The sequence below is a fragment of the Artemia franciscana genome, chromosome 11, assembly GCF_032884065.1.
Source record: "Artemia franciscana chromosome 11, ASM3288406v1, whole genome shotgun sequence".
Classification (NCBI taxonomy): domain Eukaryota; kingdom Metazoa; phylum Arthropoda; class Branchiopoda; order Anostraca; family Artemiidae; genus Artemia; species Artemia franciscana.
The window spans coordinates 24,255,276-24,269,696 of NC_088873.1; the positions used below are offsets into that span (position 1 = coordinate 24,255,276).

The 14,421-nt window shown below is 36.9% G+C and overlaps 1 protein-coding gene across 1 annotated transcript in view; it reads left to right on the forward strand.

Annotated features, from left to right (window-relative positions):
• The window catches only part of LOC136032997 (potassium channel subfamily K member 2-like), a 90,822-nt gene that overhangs the window by 37,571 nt on the left and 38,830 nt on the right, over window positions 1-14,421 (forward strand). The window contains exons 2-3 of the mRNA XM_065713523.1: window positions 4,728-4,993; window positions 13,568-13,696. Of these exons, the coding sequence (XP_065569595.1) occupies window positions 4,730-4,993; window positions 13,568-13,696 (393 nt within the window). The 5' untranslated portion in view covers window positions 4,728-4,729. The remainder of the gene's footprint in view (window positions 1-4,727; window positions 4,994-13,567; window positions 13,697-14,421) is intronic.

Here is a 14,421-nt window from a genome sequence, read left to right on the forward strand (position 1 = left end):
TGTAAATTCGTGAGGGCAAAAATTTCTGTGTCAATCATCCTAACCACAATTATTTTCTGGTAAGCTATAGCTGTTTTGCAATAAGTTAGCTTGAAAGCTAAATTCTATTTTGGCCTTCCTGTTCTGGGCCAATGAAAGATAATATTATTCAAAAGCAGCCAGGGATTTGAACTTTGATTTAGCGGATTGGCCAGGGCCGATCTAATGTCCACCCCAAAAGAAAGTTCTTTTTTAAACAAGTGGTGTTTTGTTTTTTAGTCTACATGGAAACCCCGTTTAGGTTGTATGTTTAGGAAAAGAGTTTGCGAGAAATACCGTCACTAGTATATCGACAGGGGGGCCCGTTTACCCTCCAAAGGGACAGCTAGGGATATTATTGGTGACCCAGGTTGGGTGCACCCTTGGCATAGAGTTTGACCCGTTCGGTCACGTTACCATACCCTGAGCAGAGTATACCGTAAAAGGTACTAACATACACTACATTTACGGTACAGTATCGGTAACAGTCAGACATTTCATTACAATATTTGGCGACACTGAGGCTTTCTTCTCCAATAAGTGATGCAGCACCATTTCTGCACCAACATCTGGCAGCAGCCGTGGTTACCATTCCAATAGGTTCTCAAAGGCGTACGCCCCTTCCCTTATCCCATCTGGCCTCGTACTGTTGATTATGTATGGCTTTTCTGTTTGGCCTGTGTGATTGTATGGATGAGTAGGGTTAAGACCTCATTCAAGTATTGATCTATATTAATCACTAATGTAGGAAAACAGTCTTCCTTTTCTCCTTCTGTCTTCCTTTTTTTTATGTGTTTGTGCTGTTGCATTGGTGATTTCTCTTTCATTATATATATATATATATATATATATATATATATATATATATATATATATATATATATATATATATATATATATATATATATATATATATATATATTTACGAGGCCTAAGTCGTACAGCACGATATGACACACAGTACGAGGCCTGAGGGGATAATCGTTTAGTTGGGATAATTACACTTTATTCCGAAAAGTAAATTCACTAAATGAACTACTTTTCCCAAAGCATTTCTGTGCAAAGATTGAATTCTGATTTAAAGATTCAGGTTTGAGGAATGGTAGCCCTCCTCGCATTCAGGGTAATTCTTGGTATATTATGAAAAACAAACAGAAATTGAATAAAAAAAATATTCAAAATTGAATTTTTCAAAGTTTTAATTTTTTTATTTGGTGTTTTCAATTGTGTCAGTCAAACTTCAAACAGATCAAGGTAATTTTTATATTTGAAATTGACAGGGATTTGAAGGGGTGTACACCTTTGAGGACCTATTGAAATGGTAACAACGGCTGATATCCAATAATTTGTAGACAAAAAAGGGTTAAAAAATAGTTATTTTTATAAGCAATCTAGACGTATACTAATAGGAACACACTGACATTTGAAGTAAAACTGAACATAAAAATTGTTCTCGTATCAATGTGATTGTGTTGATTGATGATTTCTATTTAACACACGAAAGAAACAAACACAAATGTTCAAACAGAGCTAGGTTAGGGCGGCGTTGGAAACGAAGGCTAACCTGTTATAAATAAAACGAAAATGCCTATATCAAGAAATTTTACATTGTCATATGCTCAGTCTAACGAGTATCCAAAAGTACTCTTAGATAGTTTCTCTAGAAAAAATGCAAGCATCTACTTCTTTGGATTTTTCTTCATAAAAAGTTATTTATAAAGATTCTAGTTTCGAAGAAACTTTTAAAACAAACTGATCCCTTTGATGCCTTTGTTTCTTTTATTTATTTCTGTAGTTATTTTTTAATTTGTCATCGACATTAAGTTTTAGATTCACCAGCCATACTGGCAGCTTCTTTATGAGGCTCTATCGGTAAGAGTGGAAACAATCGTTTTTCTTTTCCCAACACACTTAGCATAACTAATCGTTAATATGTCGAGTCACTTTTTTTTTATTGTGATGTTTTGCCATAGAGACGAAACCCAAGCCAACAAGTGGACATCATTTCTAAAATTAGATTGCCTTAAGACTCTTTGAGAATGCTGTTTTTGATTAAAGCTTTCCCGTAGTCTCGCTCCTAGTTAAGTTTTAAAAAAACGTTTTCTCTCATAAAAGTAAAGAGGAAGTTGAACCTTAAAATGAACAAAAATTATTGTTTTGCAGTTCATTCAATAAATGTCTGCAAAACTAATTCAAACTAGACCTACGTTGCCCGGGCAACGTGAAGTGTTGCGGCAACCTTTGTCCGACTTTGCCGACTAAAGTGTTGTGAGAGCAACCCTTTGGTTTTGTTTCTTCGCTATCGATCAGTAATCACATGATTCCTCATGTGATTACAAAGGCTATTCCTCAGCGTTGAAAAAACAACAACAAAATAGTATTGAAAGAAGGGACTAAATTGACTTTGCAGCCAGTTGAACTTTATCATTATCAATCGCAGACCTCGTGACGGATGAAAACTCGGAACAATGTCAAATATAATCTAGTTCGTATTACAAAGCTATCCCTAACTTTCAGGTTAAAAACACCATAGATGGCATTATATTAATTATTACGAAACTATGTCATTGTTTTACATTCTCGTTTGTGCTTGTTTCTTCACTATCGGTTAAATGATGAAGTTGTCAGCCTATCGAAGTTTTTTAAACGGTATGTTCAAACAAGAACGCAATCAGTTATCACATGACCAAAGTGGCTATTCCTCAGCGTTGAAAAAACAACAACTACAAAATAATATCGAAAGAAGAGACTAAACTGACTATGCAGCCAATTGAACTTTATCCTTTTCAATCATAGAGATCGTGACGGATGAACACTTGGAACAATACCTTATATAATCTAGCTGGTATTATAAAGCTATCCGTAACTTTTAAGGATTAAAACACCATAGGTGACACTAATTATTACGGAACTACCTCATTGTTTTACATTATCGTTTGAACCCGTTGCGTAAACACTTAATTCTGTCAGATTTAAAGATATCGAATACAATGTGCACAAATTTGTACAAATTTCTAGCCCAAAGTGAACAGATTCTTACTTACAAGTCCCTCTCCCATAGTAGACATCAAGTTCACCGAAAACAAACAAATGGGTACACCAACTAGCAAAAGTTGCAAACCCCTCATCGCTGAAGATGATTGTAGCCCAACAGCCAATTATTACTTACAAGTCCCCTACATGTCTTACCACTGGAACCAAATTGGTTTAACCATCAATACACCGGAAACAAATAATAGGTACACCAACTAGCAAAAGTGGCAAACCCCTCATTGCCAAAGATGGTTATGAGCTAACAGCCGTTTCACGCCCAAAGTGAACCAATTCTTACTTATAAGTCCCTCTCCCGTGATAGGCATCAAGTTCACTGGAAACAAATAAATGGGTAAACCAACTAGCATAGTTGCAAACCCCTCATCGCTGAAGTTGACTGTAGCCTAACAGCAGATTATTACTTCAAGTCCCCTACATTTCTTACTACTGGAACAAAATTGGCTTTACCATCAAATACACTGGAAACAAATAATAGATACACCAACTAGCAAAAGTTGATAACCCCTCATTGCCGAACTTGATTATTACCTAACAGCCGACTCTGTCACACAATTTTTATCGGCCTAGATTTCAATTCAGTGTGTACCTTACTACTGAAGTTGTCAACCCCTTGAAACTTTCAAACTGGTATGCCTCATAAAGGCATACCAAAAAATTGGTACAAGAAATTTTTGTACCAAAAAATAATGTCATATGCTTTGATCAGCTCATCCAGAGCTATCGATTGCCGTCGAAAAAAAATTCTATCTGTTTTAGTTCAAAAGTTGATTTTTTTTGCCGTAGGCCAACTTTCTAACGTCACCACTTAGAAAGGAGCAAAGGATAAGCTCCAATTTCTTTGACAATGAGAGAATTTTTAAAGTTTATTAGGCACATCTGATACCATTTCACTACCGCAATCCCAAGTCAGAAAAACCGAATGATAAACGCAGCTGAAATCACGAACAGAAATGGGTAGAAACAATAGATGGCAGCGCTTTCGGACGCGTGGGAAAATACCACATTTTTGCTTCTGTAAATTTTTCTATTTATCAGTCAAAGGAGATACATTGGCTGTGGGGCCAGGTAACTGCCGCATATATTTAACACTTATAGATTTTATTCCATCTTCAATTTGAAAGTGGTGCCTGCCTGCTGGCCTGCTAGAACAGCGCTTTCCACTCGAAAGCAGAAACTTGGTTTGATGAAACAGAAGCTTGGCTGCACAACTTCAGATACTCCTCTCTGACATAGGCTGTATAACGCCACTTCACTTCGCACACCATAGGCTCTGGCTCGTGGACAAGTAAAAACCATCCTTTTTGGCCCCAGACAAGAGTTCTGCGGAGCTTTCCAAAATGTAATGTCATATTCATCAATCCGGCCTGAGGTCCATACTTTCCGTGAAAACCGCACAGGTTAGACCCTTACCAGTTTCCAGGAATAAGCTGAGATCGCCGGCATAGAAAAAGAGGACAAAACTAAAGTGTTGCTCTTAGAACACAATAAACTGACTTGTCGTATTTTCTTAAATCTGAAACTATGAAAGTTTCTAGTTTGAAACTAGTGCTGGGTGTTAAATTTGACACTATTGTTGATTAAGAGAATAAAAATGAATATGTTTATATGTTATTTTCTTTTTAAGCTTGGTTGGTCTGTAATTTTATTTTTTGTAGTTATGCATGAAGGTGAAGACTTGCTAAAAACTATTCCAAGATCAGAGAGGAGCAAAACTTACAATGGGGACCTTTTGGCACCAGAATGTGTAACTGAAGTCATAAGCACTGAACAAAACAATAGACAAAAGGACCAAAAAAGTGAGTGCCGTTCTTTCAAATGGAAAGTACTAAAATTCTGTGAAATTCATCCAAAAACGACAACAGTGTTATCGAGAGTTTTGATATTTATCTTTTTGGTGCTGTTCAACGGTTTTGGAGCTCAGGTAATGCTTTCGTTTTTTGCTAAGGAAAACAAAAACCAATCTAGGCAATTAGAAACCAGATAGAAATAATTAGTAATTATCAAATGATTCTTTCCAAGGTCGTAACTTCGTTCATTATAAAAACAATTACTAGTCTAAAATATCGTTTTCAAGTATTTTTTGTTTTATTTTATGATAATTTTTTAATTGCTTACCTTTATTAATTGAGATACTAAAGAAATGACCTCACGAAATAATTCCACTATTTCTGTTTTTTTTTTTCAATTTCAAGGAGATGGAACAGTTAAAATTGAACTTTTATGAGTTACTAATAACTCACAACAGCTCAAAGCCACTTGAAACCAACACAGCTACGTGTATTCTCAACCTCACCTTCTCAAAGCTTCACTCTTTATTCCCTCCCACAAAGTCCATATTTCTTTTAAATCCTCTTTTATGATTCGATTCTCACCTTGTTTGAAGACGACTTCTTTTTTGTTTGGCTGCAAATGAATGCCCAAAAAGAAAGATTTTTGGCAAGCTATCTTTCTTCATGAAAATAGATATTAAATAATGATGCAGCAAAAGACTTTGAAGTCCAAGCCGGTGGTGCTGATCTTAGTTTCATGGTCCTTCAGCCAGGAAGTGCAATGGAGGGTTGGGGCCTGTGCTTTCGCACATCCGTACTTTCTTTCGCAAGGACACCCGTCCTTGCTTTCTGCGTCCCGTCCTGTGCTTTCGCACATCCGTCCTTTTTACCCTCCTCAGATTTCTTTATGCACGTATTTAAAGCTGGATCGGATATAGGTGAACTTACAGTCACACCACTGACCGCCTTTCAAACCAAATAACTAGTGACGCCAAGACTCGAACTCTGTCCTCAGGGGCAAAAACCTTTCAACCGTAAAACTCTTGTTCCTGGATTGTCGCGTAATCCATTCAAGATAAATGGTTAATATGGACATCTATCTTAATGCTGAATTAAGCTTAGTTGTTTTTTCATAAAAGAGCTCAATCGAACATAACTTAAAAGATATCAGGCCCCTTTTAAGTTACCATAAAGATCGTGCCACAGGAAAGTGTCATTTTTTCGTTTTATGGCAGCAAAATACGATTTTGCTCCAAAGAGGACCAAGTTTCTATCGATCGAAAATTCTTAAATAGCACATCAATTTAAAAAAGCAAACCTGTATTTTTATGCAGGGCTGTATCCAGGATATCTTTTCGGGGAGGTTTATTTTGTTCAGGGGTGGGGGATGTGCGAAATAAAAGAATTATACATTTTTGTTACATTTTTACGAGTTGGCCAAACATTTCTGGGGGGGGGGTCAAACCTCCTAAACTCTTTCCCTGGATACGACCGTGTTCTTATGCTTCCTAATTGTAGAGAAAGTAATACCGCAAGTGGTACATTTGTTCCTGGATAGTTGGGTATTCCATTCAAGATAAATGTTTATTACGGACATTTATCTCAATGCTTAATTAAGCTATGTTGATTTTTCATGAGGTTATGTTCAGTGATGTATAAATGCATCAACCATTATGAAGGAGGAACGGTGATTTATTGTTTAAGTGGGGGTAGGGGGCAGATGCCCAGAAGAACAAAATTAATTCGCACACTGCTAACTCTCCATGATCCTTCAGACTAATACGAAAAGGGTTAGGGGGTGAGTAGGAGCTAATTTCTCATCTCTTCTCATTTAGACTAGGCTTGAATAATTGTTCTGCAGGGGAAATATTGGTAGTGTGACCCTAATTACTCCAGAGGTAAGACCCCTGGCACTCTAAAGATAGAGGTAATAAACTAGATCCGATGATCTACTTATATTAGCAATGCCCAGACAGGTATCTGATGCTTATATAATTAGCATAACCAGGTACTATCCCTGTAACAATTTGGGGGGACGGACCAGCATATTCCTGACAGGACATGATTAATAAAAATTTGACCCTGACTGAATAAGAAGAATGGTCAGATATTATAATACTTAATATTAAAGTCGCAACAATTATATGAATAAATTTTTTGTCTTTTGAAAATATTACCAAGTATTGGGGTATGCATAATGTCTAAATTAATAAAGTCATGTATATTTTAAGCAATGATACAACAGCCCTTGGTCATCCATGTTCCAACCTCCAAGGGGGCCCCCAATAAACCTCCTCTCGACTTCCTCCCGCCCCCTCCCGAAAAAATTAAATAATAATAAATAAAAATAAATAAAAGAAGAAAAAATAAGAAAAAATTAAAAATAAAAAAATAGCGAAAAATAAAAATATTTCTGAAAATTAAAAAATTAAAAACAAATTTAAAAATAAAAAATAATGAAAAATAATAACCAATTTAAAAAAAATAAGGAAAAATAAAAGCAAATTTAAAATTAAAAATATTGAAAACAAAAACAAACTTAAAAATGGAAATGAAAATTAGCATCGAAAAAATTTAACTTCTATGATTCTTCATATGCGAGAATAGCATTTTCAGATATGTTACTGCTCAAAAAGAATACAAACCTGAAGCTAATAATTGATGATGAGGGTCAACTTCTTGCTAATGGTTCTGATAACACGTTACTCGTTGATAAATTCTATCATCATATTTCTAGTATTAGCATTCAAATGAAAGCAAAGGAAAAAGAAAGGCCTACTGCTGCCCTAATTTCATAATGCACATCGTTGTATATGTGCCAAAACTGCAAACTATATAAAAACACTGTGGTAATAGACAGTGAAATCGAAAGAAAAATGAAAAATGACTTGTGCAGACAATGTAAAAACGGGGTATAAAGATGAATTGGTGAAAAACAAAGTACTTGTGAAGATTGTTACTACCATTGATCGTATACCAACAGAAAATGAACCCAACAATACCAAGCAATTCAGTCAATGAACCCAACAATACCAAAGATGTAATATGCGATGCGATTTTAGCTGAAACTATGTCATTACTCGTGTATGACCTCTAAATTGAATAAGTGTCATGCCAAGGGAAAACATAATGAAGTATTTTATGGAATGAATCCAAAGTATTCCTTTTTATTTTTATGATGGTATTTAACATCTTGTTATTTCGATAAAAATATTTAATGCATTAATTTGTTATGTTTCCATTATTTTTAGAGTACGCTAGAAAGTCGAACGTTTAGAATACTTATTAAAAAGTCAGAGATGGATAAAAAAATTATCCAGAGATGGAAGAAAAGAATTTTCAGAAATGTAGATACTATTAGCGGGCTAACATGAGGTATATTAGAATCTGAGGTAGAACAACCAAGCCTTTACCAAAGTCTGAGAGAAATGAGCTGGAAATTTTGTCCAACATTCACACAGACAAACAAACACCTGCTCAAACACACAATCACACAAAGACAGACATGGGGACAAGCAAACAGCCACTCAGACATATAAGCACAGAAAGAGAGAGACAAGCAAACAGCTGCTCAGATACATAGGCACAGTGAGAGAGAGAGAGAGGGAGAGATAGAGAGAGAGAGAGAGAGAGAGAGAGAGAGAGAGACAAAAATACCTACAAACAAAAATAGTCAGACAAACAAACACACAAATACAGACACGGGGACAAGCGAACATCCACTCAGGCAAAAAAAGAACAGAGATAGAAAGAGAGACAAACACACAGAGTTAGACACACAAACAAACACACAGATTCAGACACATAAACAAACACACAAGGAGAAACAAGCAAACACCCGCTCAGACAAACAGGCATGGAGAGTGATAGAGACAAAACATACATACAAACTTACAGGTTTAGACACATAAACACACAAAGACAGACATGGAGGCAAGCAAAAATTCACTCAGACAAACTGGCAAAAAGATAGAGCAGGGCATAAACACATAGAAACATTAAAGAGTCACACCCAAAAATACTGCGAGTCAGACACACAAACACACAAAGACAGACACGGGGACAAGGAAACATTCGCTCAGATGCACAGGCAAACAGAAGGAGAAAGAAAAAAGACATACAAACACATAGAGCCTGACCAACAAACACAGACCAACAAACACAGACCAACAAACACACAAAGACAGAAACAGAAACAAGCAAACAGCCGCTCAGACACAAAGGCACAAAAAGAGAGAAAGAGAAGAAAAAAACCTACAAGTCAGACACAAAAGCACACATTGACAGACACAGGGGACAGGTAAACAGCCCCTCTGACACACAGGCATAGAGAGAGAGAGAGAGAGAGAGACAAAAACACACAGAAACACACAGTCAGACATAGAAACACATTTAGTCATACGCAGAAACTTACAAACACCTGCTCATGCACACACACAGTGAGAGAAACAAGCAAACAGGGAGTCAAACACATAGTTACAGAGAGAATGACACAAGCAAATATATACAACACACAAAGTATAACACACAAACACGCAAAGACAGGCAGAAACACAAGTAAAGAGCCAACACATAGACACAGAGAGAGAGAGAGATAGAGAGAACATATACAAACAAATGATTCAGACATAAAAACACACAATGACAGACGCAGGTACAAAGAAACACTTAATCAGACATATATGTACAATGAGAGAGAGAGAAAAAACACATACAAACAAACAGAGTCAAACCCAAACACATGCAAAGACAGACATGGGGACACGCAAACATCCACTAAGACACACAGGTACAAAGAGAGAGAGAGAAAAAAATCTTTAGTTTATTTTGGACATATGAAAATCTAAAAAATTTGATCACGTGCATTTGGGGAAAAAGCAGTTGGTTGGGGGGGGGGGGTAATTGCCGTCAGATTACTTTCAAATCTCAAAAAAAGAACTAGAACTTTAATTTTTAGTCATTTGAGTCCCCTCCGAAGTTTGGCACTAGAAATTCCAATTTACAATTGAATGAACCCCTCGAAAGTTTATACTCCCATCCCTCTTATAAATTGTTATATGCCCGGTGCATAGTTTACAACACTTGCCCCCAGGTTCTGGTGGGCTGTGTTATCCCTGGAGTCTTTGTTATATGATCTTTGATCTATTTTGAACAAAATGGCTATACAAAAAATTCGATTGGATGCAATCAGATGACAAAGACCGTGTTTGTTATCTGAGTGTTGTGTTATTTCAAACAAACTGGCAATCCCAAAATTTTGATCGGATGCATCTGGGGAAAAGAGGGTGTATGTGTGTGTGGGAGGGTGTTTGATGCCCTCCTATCCCTTTTGACTGAAAAATGGTAACTAAAACTTTCAATTTCAAATCAAATGAGCCCTCTCTGGTTTTTATACGAGCATCCCTTCTATAAGAACAATTTTTACCCCCAGGGCATACCTTACAACGCATGCCCCCAGGCTCTGGGTGGTTGTGTCAACTCCAGAGTTTTTATCAGATGATCTTTGAGCTGCTTTTGACAAAATGGCTATCTTAAATTTTTATCCGATGCATTTAGAGAAAAAGGGCATGTAGGGGGGGGGTAGTTGTCTTCTGATCTCTTTTGACTTTTAAAAATGAACTAGAACTTTCAATTTCCAATCGGATGAGCCCTCTCTGAATTTTATACGAGTATCCCTTCTATAAGAACCATATATGCCCCCAGGGCAAACTTACAACGCCCACCTCTCGGCCCTGGGGGTCATGTTAATCCCGGAGTATTTGTTATATGATCTTTGAACTGTTTTTGACAAAATGTCTATTTCAAATTTTATGGCACTTGGCATCTACCAAGTGACATTAGCGATCGCAAATTCTGTCGATCTGCACTTCCAGGAAAGCTAGGACGATGAAATTGGGCAGGCATATCAGGAACCATACCAGATTAAATTAGAAATTGTTTTTTCCACGATTCGACCATCTGGGGGGGGTGACGGTTAAATTGGGAAAATTAGAAAAAATGAGGTATTTTTAACTTTCGAACGGGTAATTCGATCTTAATGAAATTTGATGTTTACAAGGATATCGTATTTCATAGCTCTAATTTTAAATCCCAACCGGATCCGGTGATAGTGGGGAGAGTTAGGGGGGGGACCTAAAATCTTGGAAAACGCTTAAATTGCAGGGATCGGGATGAAACTTAGTGGGAAAATAAATAGAAGTCCTAGATACATGATTGACATAACCGGAACGGATCTACTCTATTTAGGGGAGTTGCGGGGGGAGGATTAATTCTGAAAAATTAGAAAAAATTAGGTATTTTTAACTTACGAAGGGGTGATCGGATCTTAATGAAATTTCATATTTAGAAGGATCTCGTAACTCTTCTTTTTTATCTTAAATCCTGACCGGATCCATTATCATTTGGGGGGAGTTGGGGGGACCGGAAATCTTTTAAAACGCTTAAAGCGGAGAGATCAGGATGAAACTTGGTGGGAAGCATAAGCACAAATCCAAGATACGTGACTGACATAACCAGACTGGATCCGTTCTTTTTGGTGGAGTTGGGGGGAGTAATCGAGAAAATTAGAAAAAAATGAAGTATTTTTACCTTACGAACGGGTGATCAGATCTTAATGAAACTTGATATTTAGAGGGATCTTATGCTTTAGAGCTCGGCTATTTTGACCATCTGATTCGACCATCTGGGGGGCTGAAGGGAGAGGAAAAACTAGAAAAAAATGAGGTATTTATGACTTATGAGTGGGTGATCGGATCTTAATGAATTTTAATATTTAGAAGGACCTCGTGACTCAGAGCTCTTATTTTAAATCTCGACCGGCATTAAGCCTCTGATTTTCCTTTTAAATCAATCTATTGATTCTTAGAATTTTGCTAGAGCTCATAGTATATGAGCTCTTGGCTCTTCCGACCTCGTCACAAGTGTCATATGAGCTCTTAGCTCTTTTTTTATTGGATGTATTTTGTAAAAAGGATATTGGGGGGGGGGCTTGTTGCCTTTCGATCTCTTTCGACTCTTAAAAATTGAACTAGAACTTTCAATTTTCCATCCAATGAGCCCTCTGTGAAGTTTATATGAGCATCCCTTCTATAAGAACCATATATGCCCCCAAGGCACAACTCACAACGCCTGTCCCCGGGCCCTGGGGGGTTGTGTTGACCTTGGAGCTATTGTTATATGATTTTTGAACTATTTAAACAAAATGGCTGTCTCAAGATTTTTATCAGATGTACTTGGGGAAAAGGGCAAGGGGGAGGGTGTTGTTGCCCTCCGATCAATTTTGACTCTTAAAAGGGGCACTAGAACTTCCGATTTTCAATTGAATCTACCCCCTCTGAAGTTTATACGACAACCCCTTCTATATGTAGTGCCTCTGGGAAAAAATAATAATAAATAATAAACGTTTGAGCCGTATGGCCTTTACTATAGGCAACGCCCAAATCTCATACTGCCTAGGAGGAAGTACCTTGATGCCTTCCCCACCAACATGTTCGTGGGGATGGTGCCCCCCCCCCCGCTTTTATCAATTTTTAAAGCTCAATGTTTTATTTTAGTTAGTAAATTCCCATGAATTTCACTTGTGATATTTTATTCTCTCTAACCTAACCTCCATAGTCAATCAAGTGTAAATTTTTTTTCCCATTGTGTGTCGTCACCCTCTTACTCAATTATCTTGATTTCCTCGGTCTGTATGCGCAAAGTAGACTTTGGGACTCGCATACAAATCCCTGAAAATGATGTTTCTCCCAGTCTCTGACTTTGAATGTAAAATCTGATTCAGAGCCCGGCGTTTCACTAGCTAACGATAAACTTCCATATCCCTATATTTGTAATCCATGTTCAACCTGATGACTTCACTATTACCCGACTATCCCAAACTTGGGCCATTGTTTCGTAGCTACGGTGCATAAAAGTCAAATATGTTATTTTGAATATTTCCAGAACGGAGCTACCGGCTGCAATATTTTTATTACTCGTAATAACGTCACAACGGCTGTGATAAAGAAAGATCCACAAATTTTCATTTACGGAAATTGATTGAATTGTAAGACCTTGCGAATTCTTGTATTTTTGGGTTTGTTTGGTACCATCCCTGTAAGAGAACATGGCGAACTACACTGTTTTGTTTCGGAAAAGGATCGGCAATTAGTTCAATGTTTGATACATTTCCCTCCCCCTCCACCAGAAAATAACTATAATACGGGCTCAAAGATTCTCGAATCAATGGACTGTTTTACAGGAAAGATAAAGCTTTCACTGAATCACACAGTTCAAAGCAATTTCAATGTCCAACTCAAAAACCCTCCCACAGGTCCATTTTCTTCAACATTGGCAAGTTGGCCGGGAAATTAGGATGAGAGGGGCCAATTAATCAAGTTTGATTATCACAGTTCTGAGAATTACGTGACATTGCAGATGAACAAGACAATTCATGACCGGGAAAAGTGTATCTGATTTTTCACAGATGGAACCCCTCCCCCCTCCCTCTGAGACCGGTGATAAGTAAACGGTTTCCATGAAACATATAACAGCCTCTGACAGAACACCCGATGAACAAGTGTCGATTCATATTCAGTAGTTGACCTATTTCTTCTTGACTTATATTTTGTGCGTGTAATTTTTGTAGTATGCTTTTTATTTGCTTGTGAATATAGCTCTTATTCTGTTTGTGTTTCATTCCTCTGCTCTGTAGTTGTGGAATGTAGTTTAGATGACTTATCTTACAGGTTTTTGTCTGGCTAGAGCAAAGCAATGAAGTTCAAGATTATATCGAAGCGAAAGCAACATTTCAAGATGCTAAAAATAGCTTAATAGCGTTTATTCTAAATTCTTCGGAGTATTTAAATAGTGGCCAAGTAAGTGAGAACTTTTTTTACACAGTTACTGCCAGTAAGATTAGTGGGAAACATTCACATATACATAACTTTGCAGTGCAATAAATAATAAAAGAATTTGTTTCGATGTTCTTTGCACATGGCATTCACATAAAAAATAACATTCTTCCATTTGTAAAATTTTCAGCCGAGCGTTTGGATAAATTATTTCGGGAAAAATATTATTCATTTCAGACTTGATATATAAGGTATCAAGATTGGTGTTGCCCATGGGAGGTGACCTGAATAAAAACAATTAGTATAATAAAAAAAAGAGTACAGGGGAATTTATGTCCGAGAAACCTGTTTTCTTATTATCATAGGGCCGACCATGGAAAACCTTCAAAATTTGAGGCCTGGTAACTTTTCATGGCATGGAATATCTTTTGACGGGGGACTAGCTGATTTACGCATAGGTCAGTGAATGCTGTGGAAAGAACATTAAATAAACACAATAAAATTCTGATAGAACTATTTATTTGGCGTCTACTCAAGCATATTTTTTTCTCGGTCATGGGGTTTATTAATTTAACCTTTCCCAGCCACTTTTCTGGTGGTGATAATTATTTTTTTAAACATAAATCGCTCGTCTTTCAGTTTTCTTAGTACTTTGAAAGGGTTTTTTTTTCTCGGAGACGTTTCCAAAGAGTCTTATTTGCTACTTGTACCACTTGCGATTCAAATTAAAATATACTACTTTTGAATTG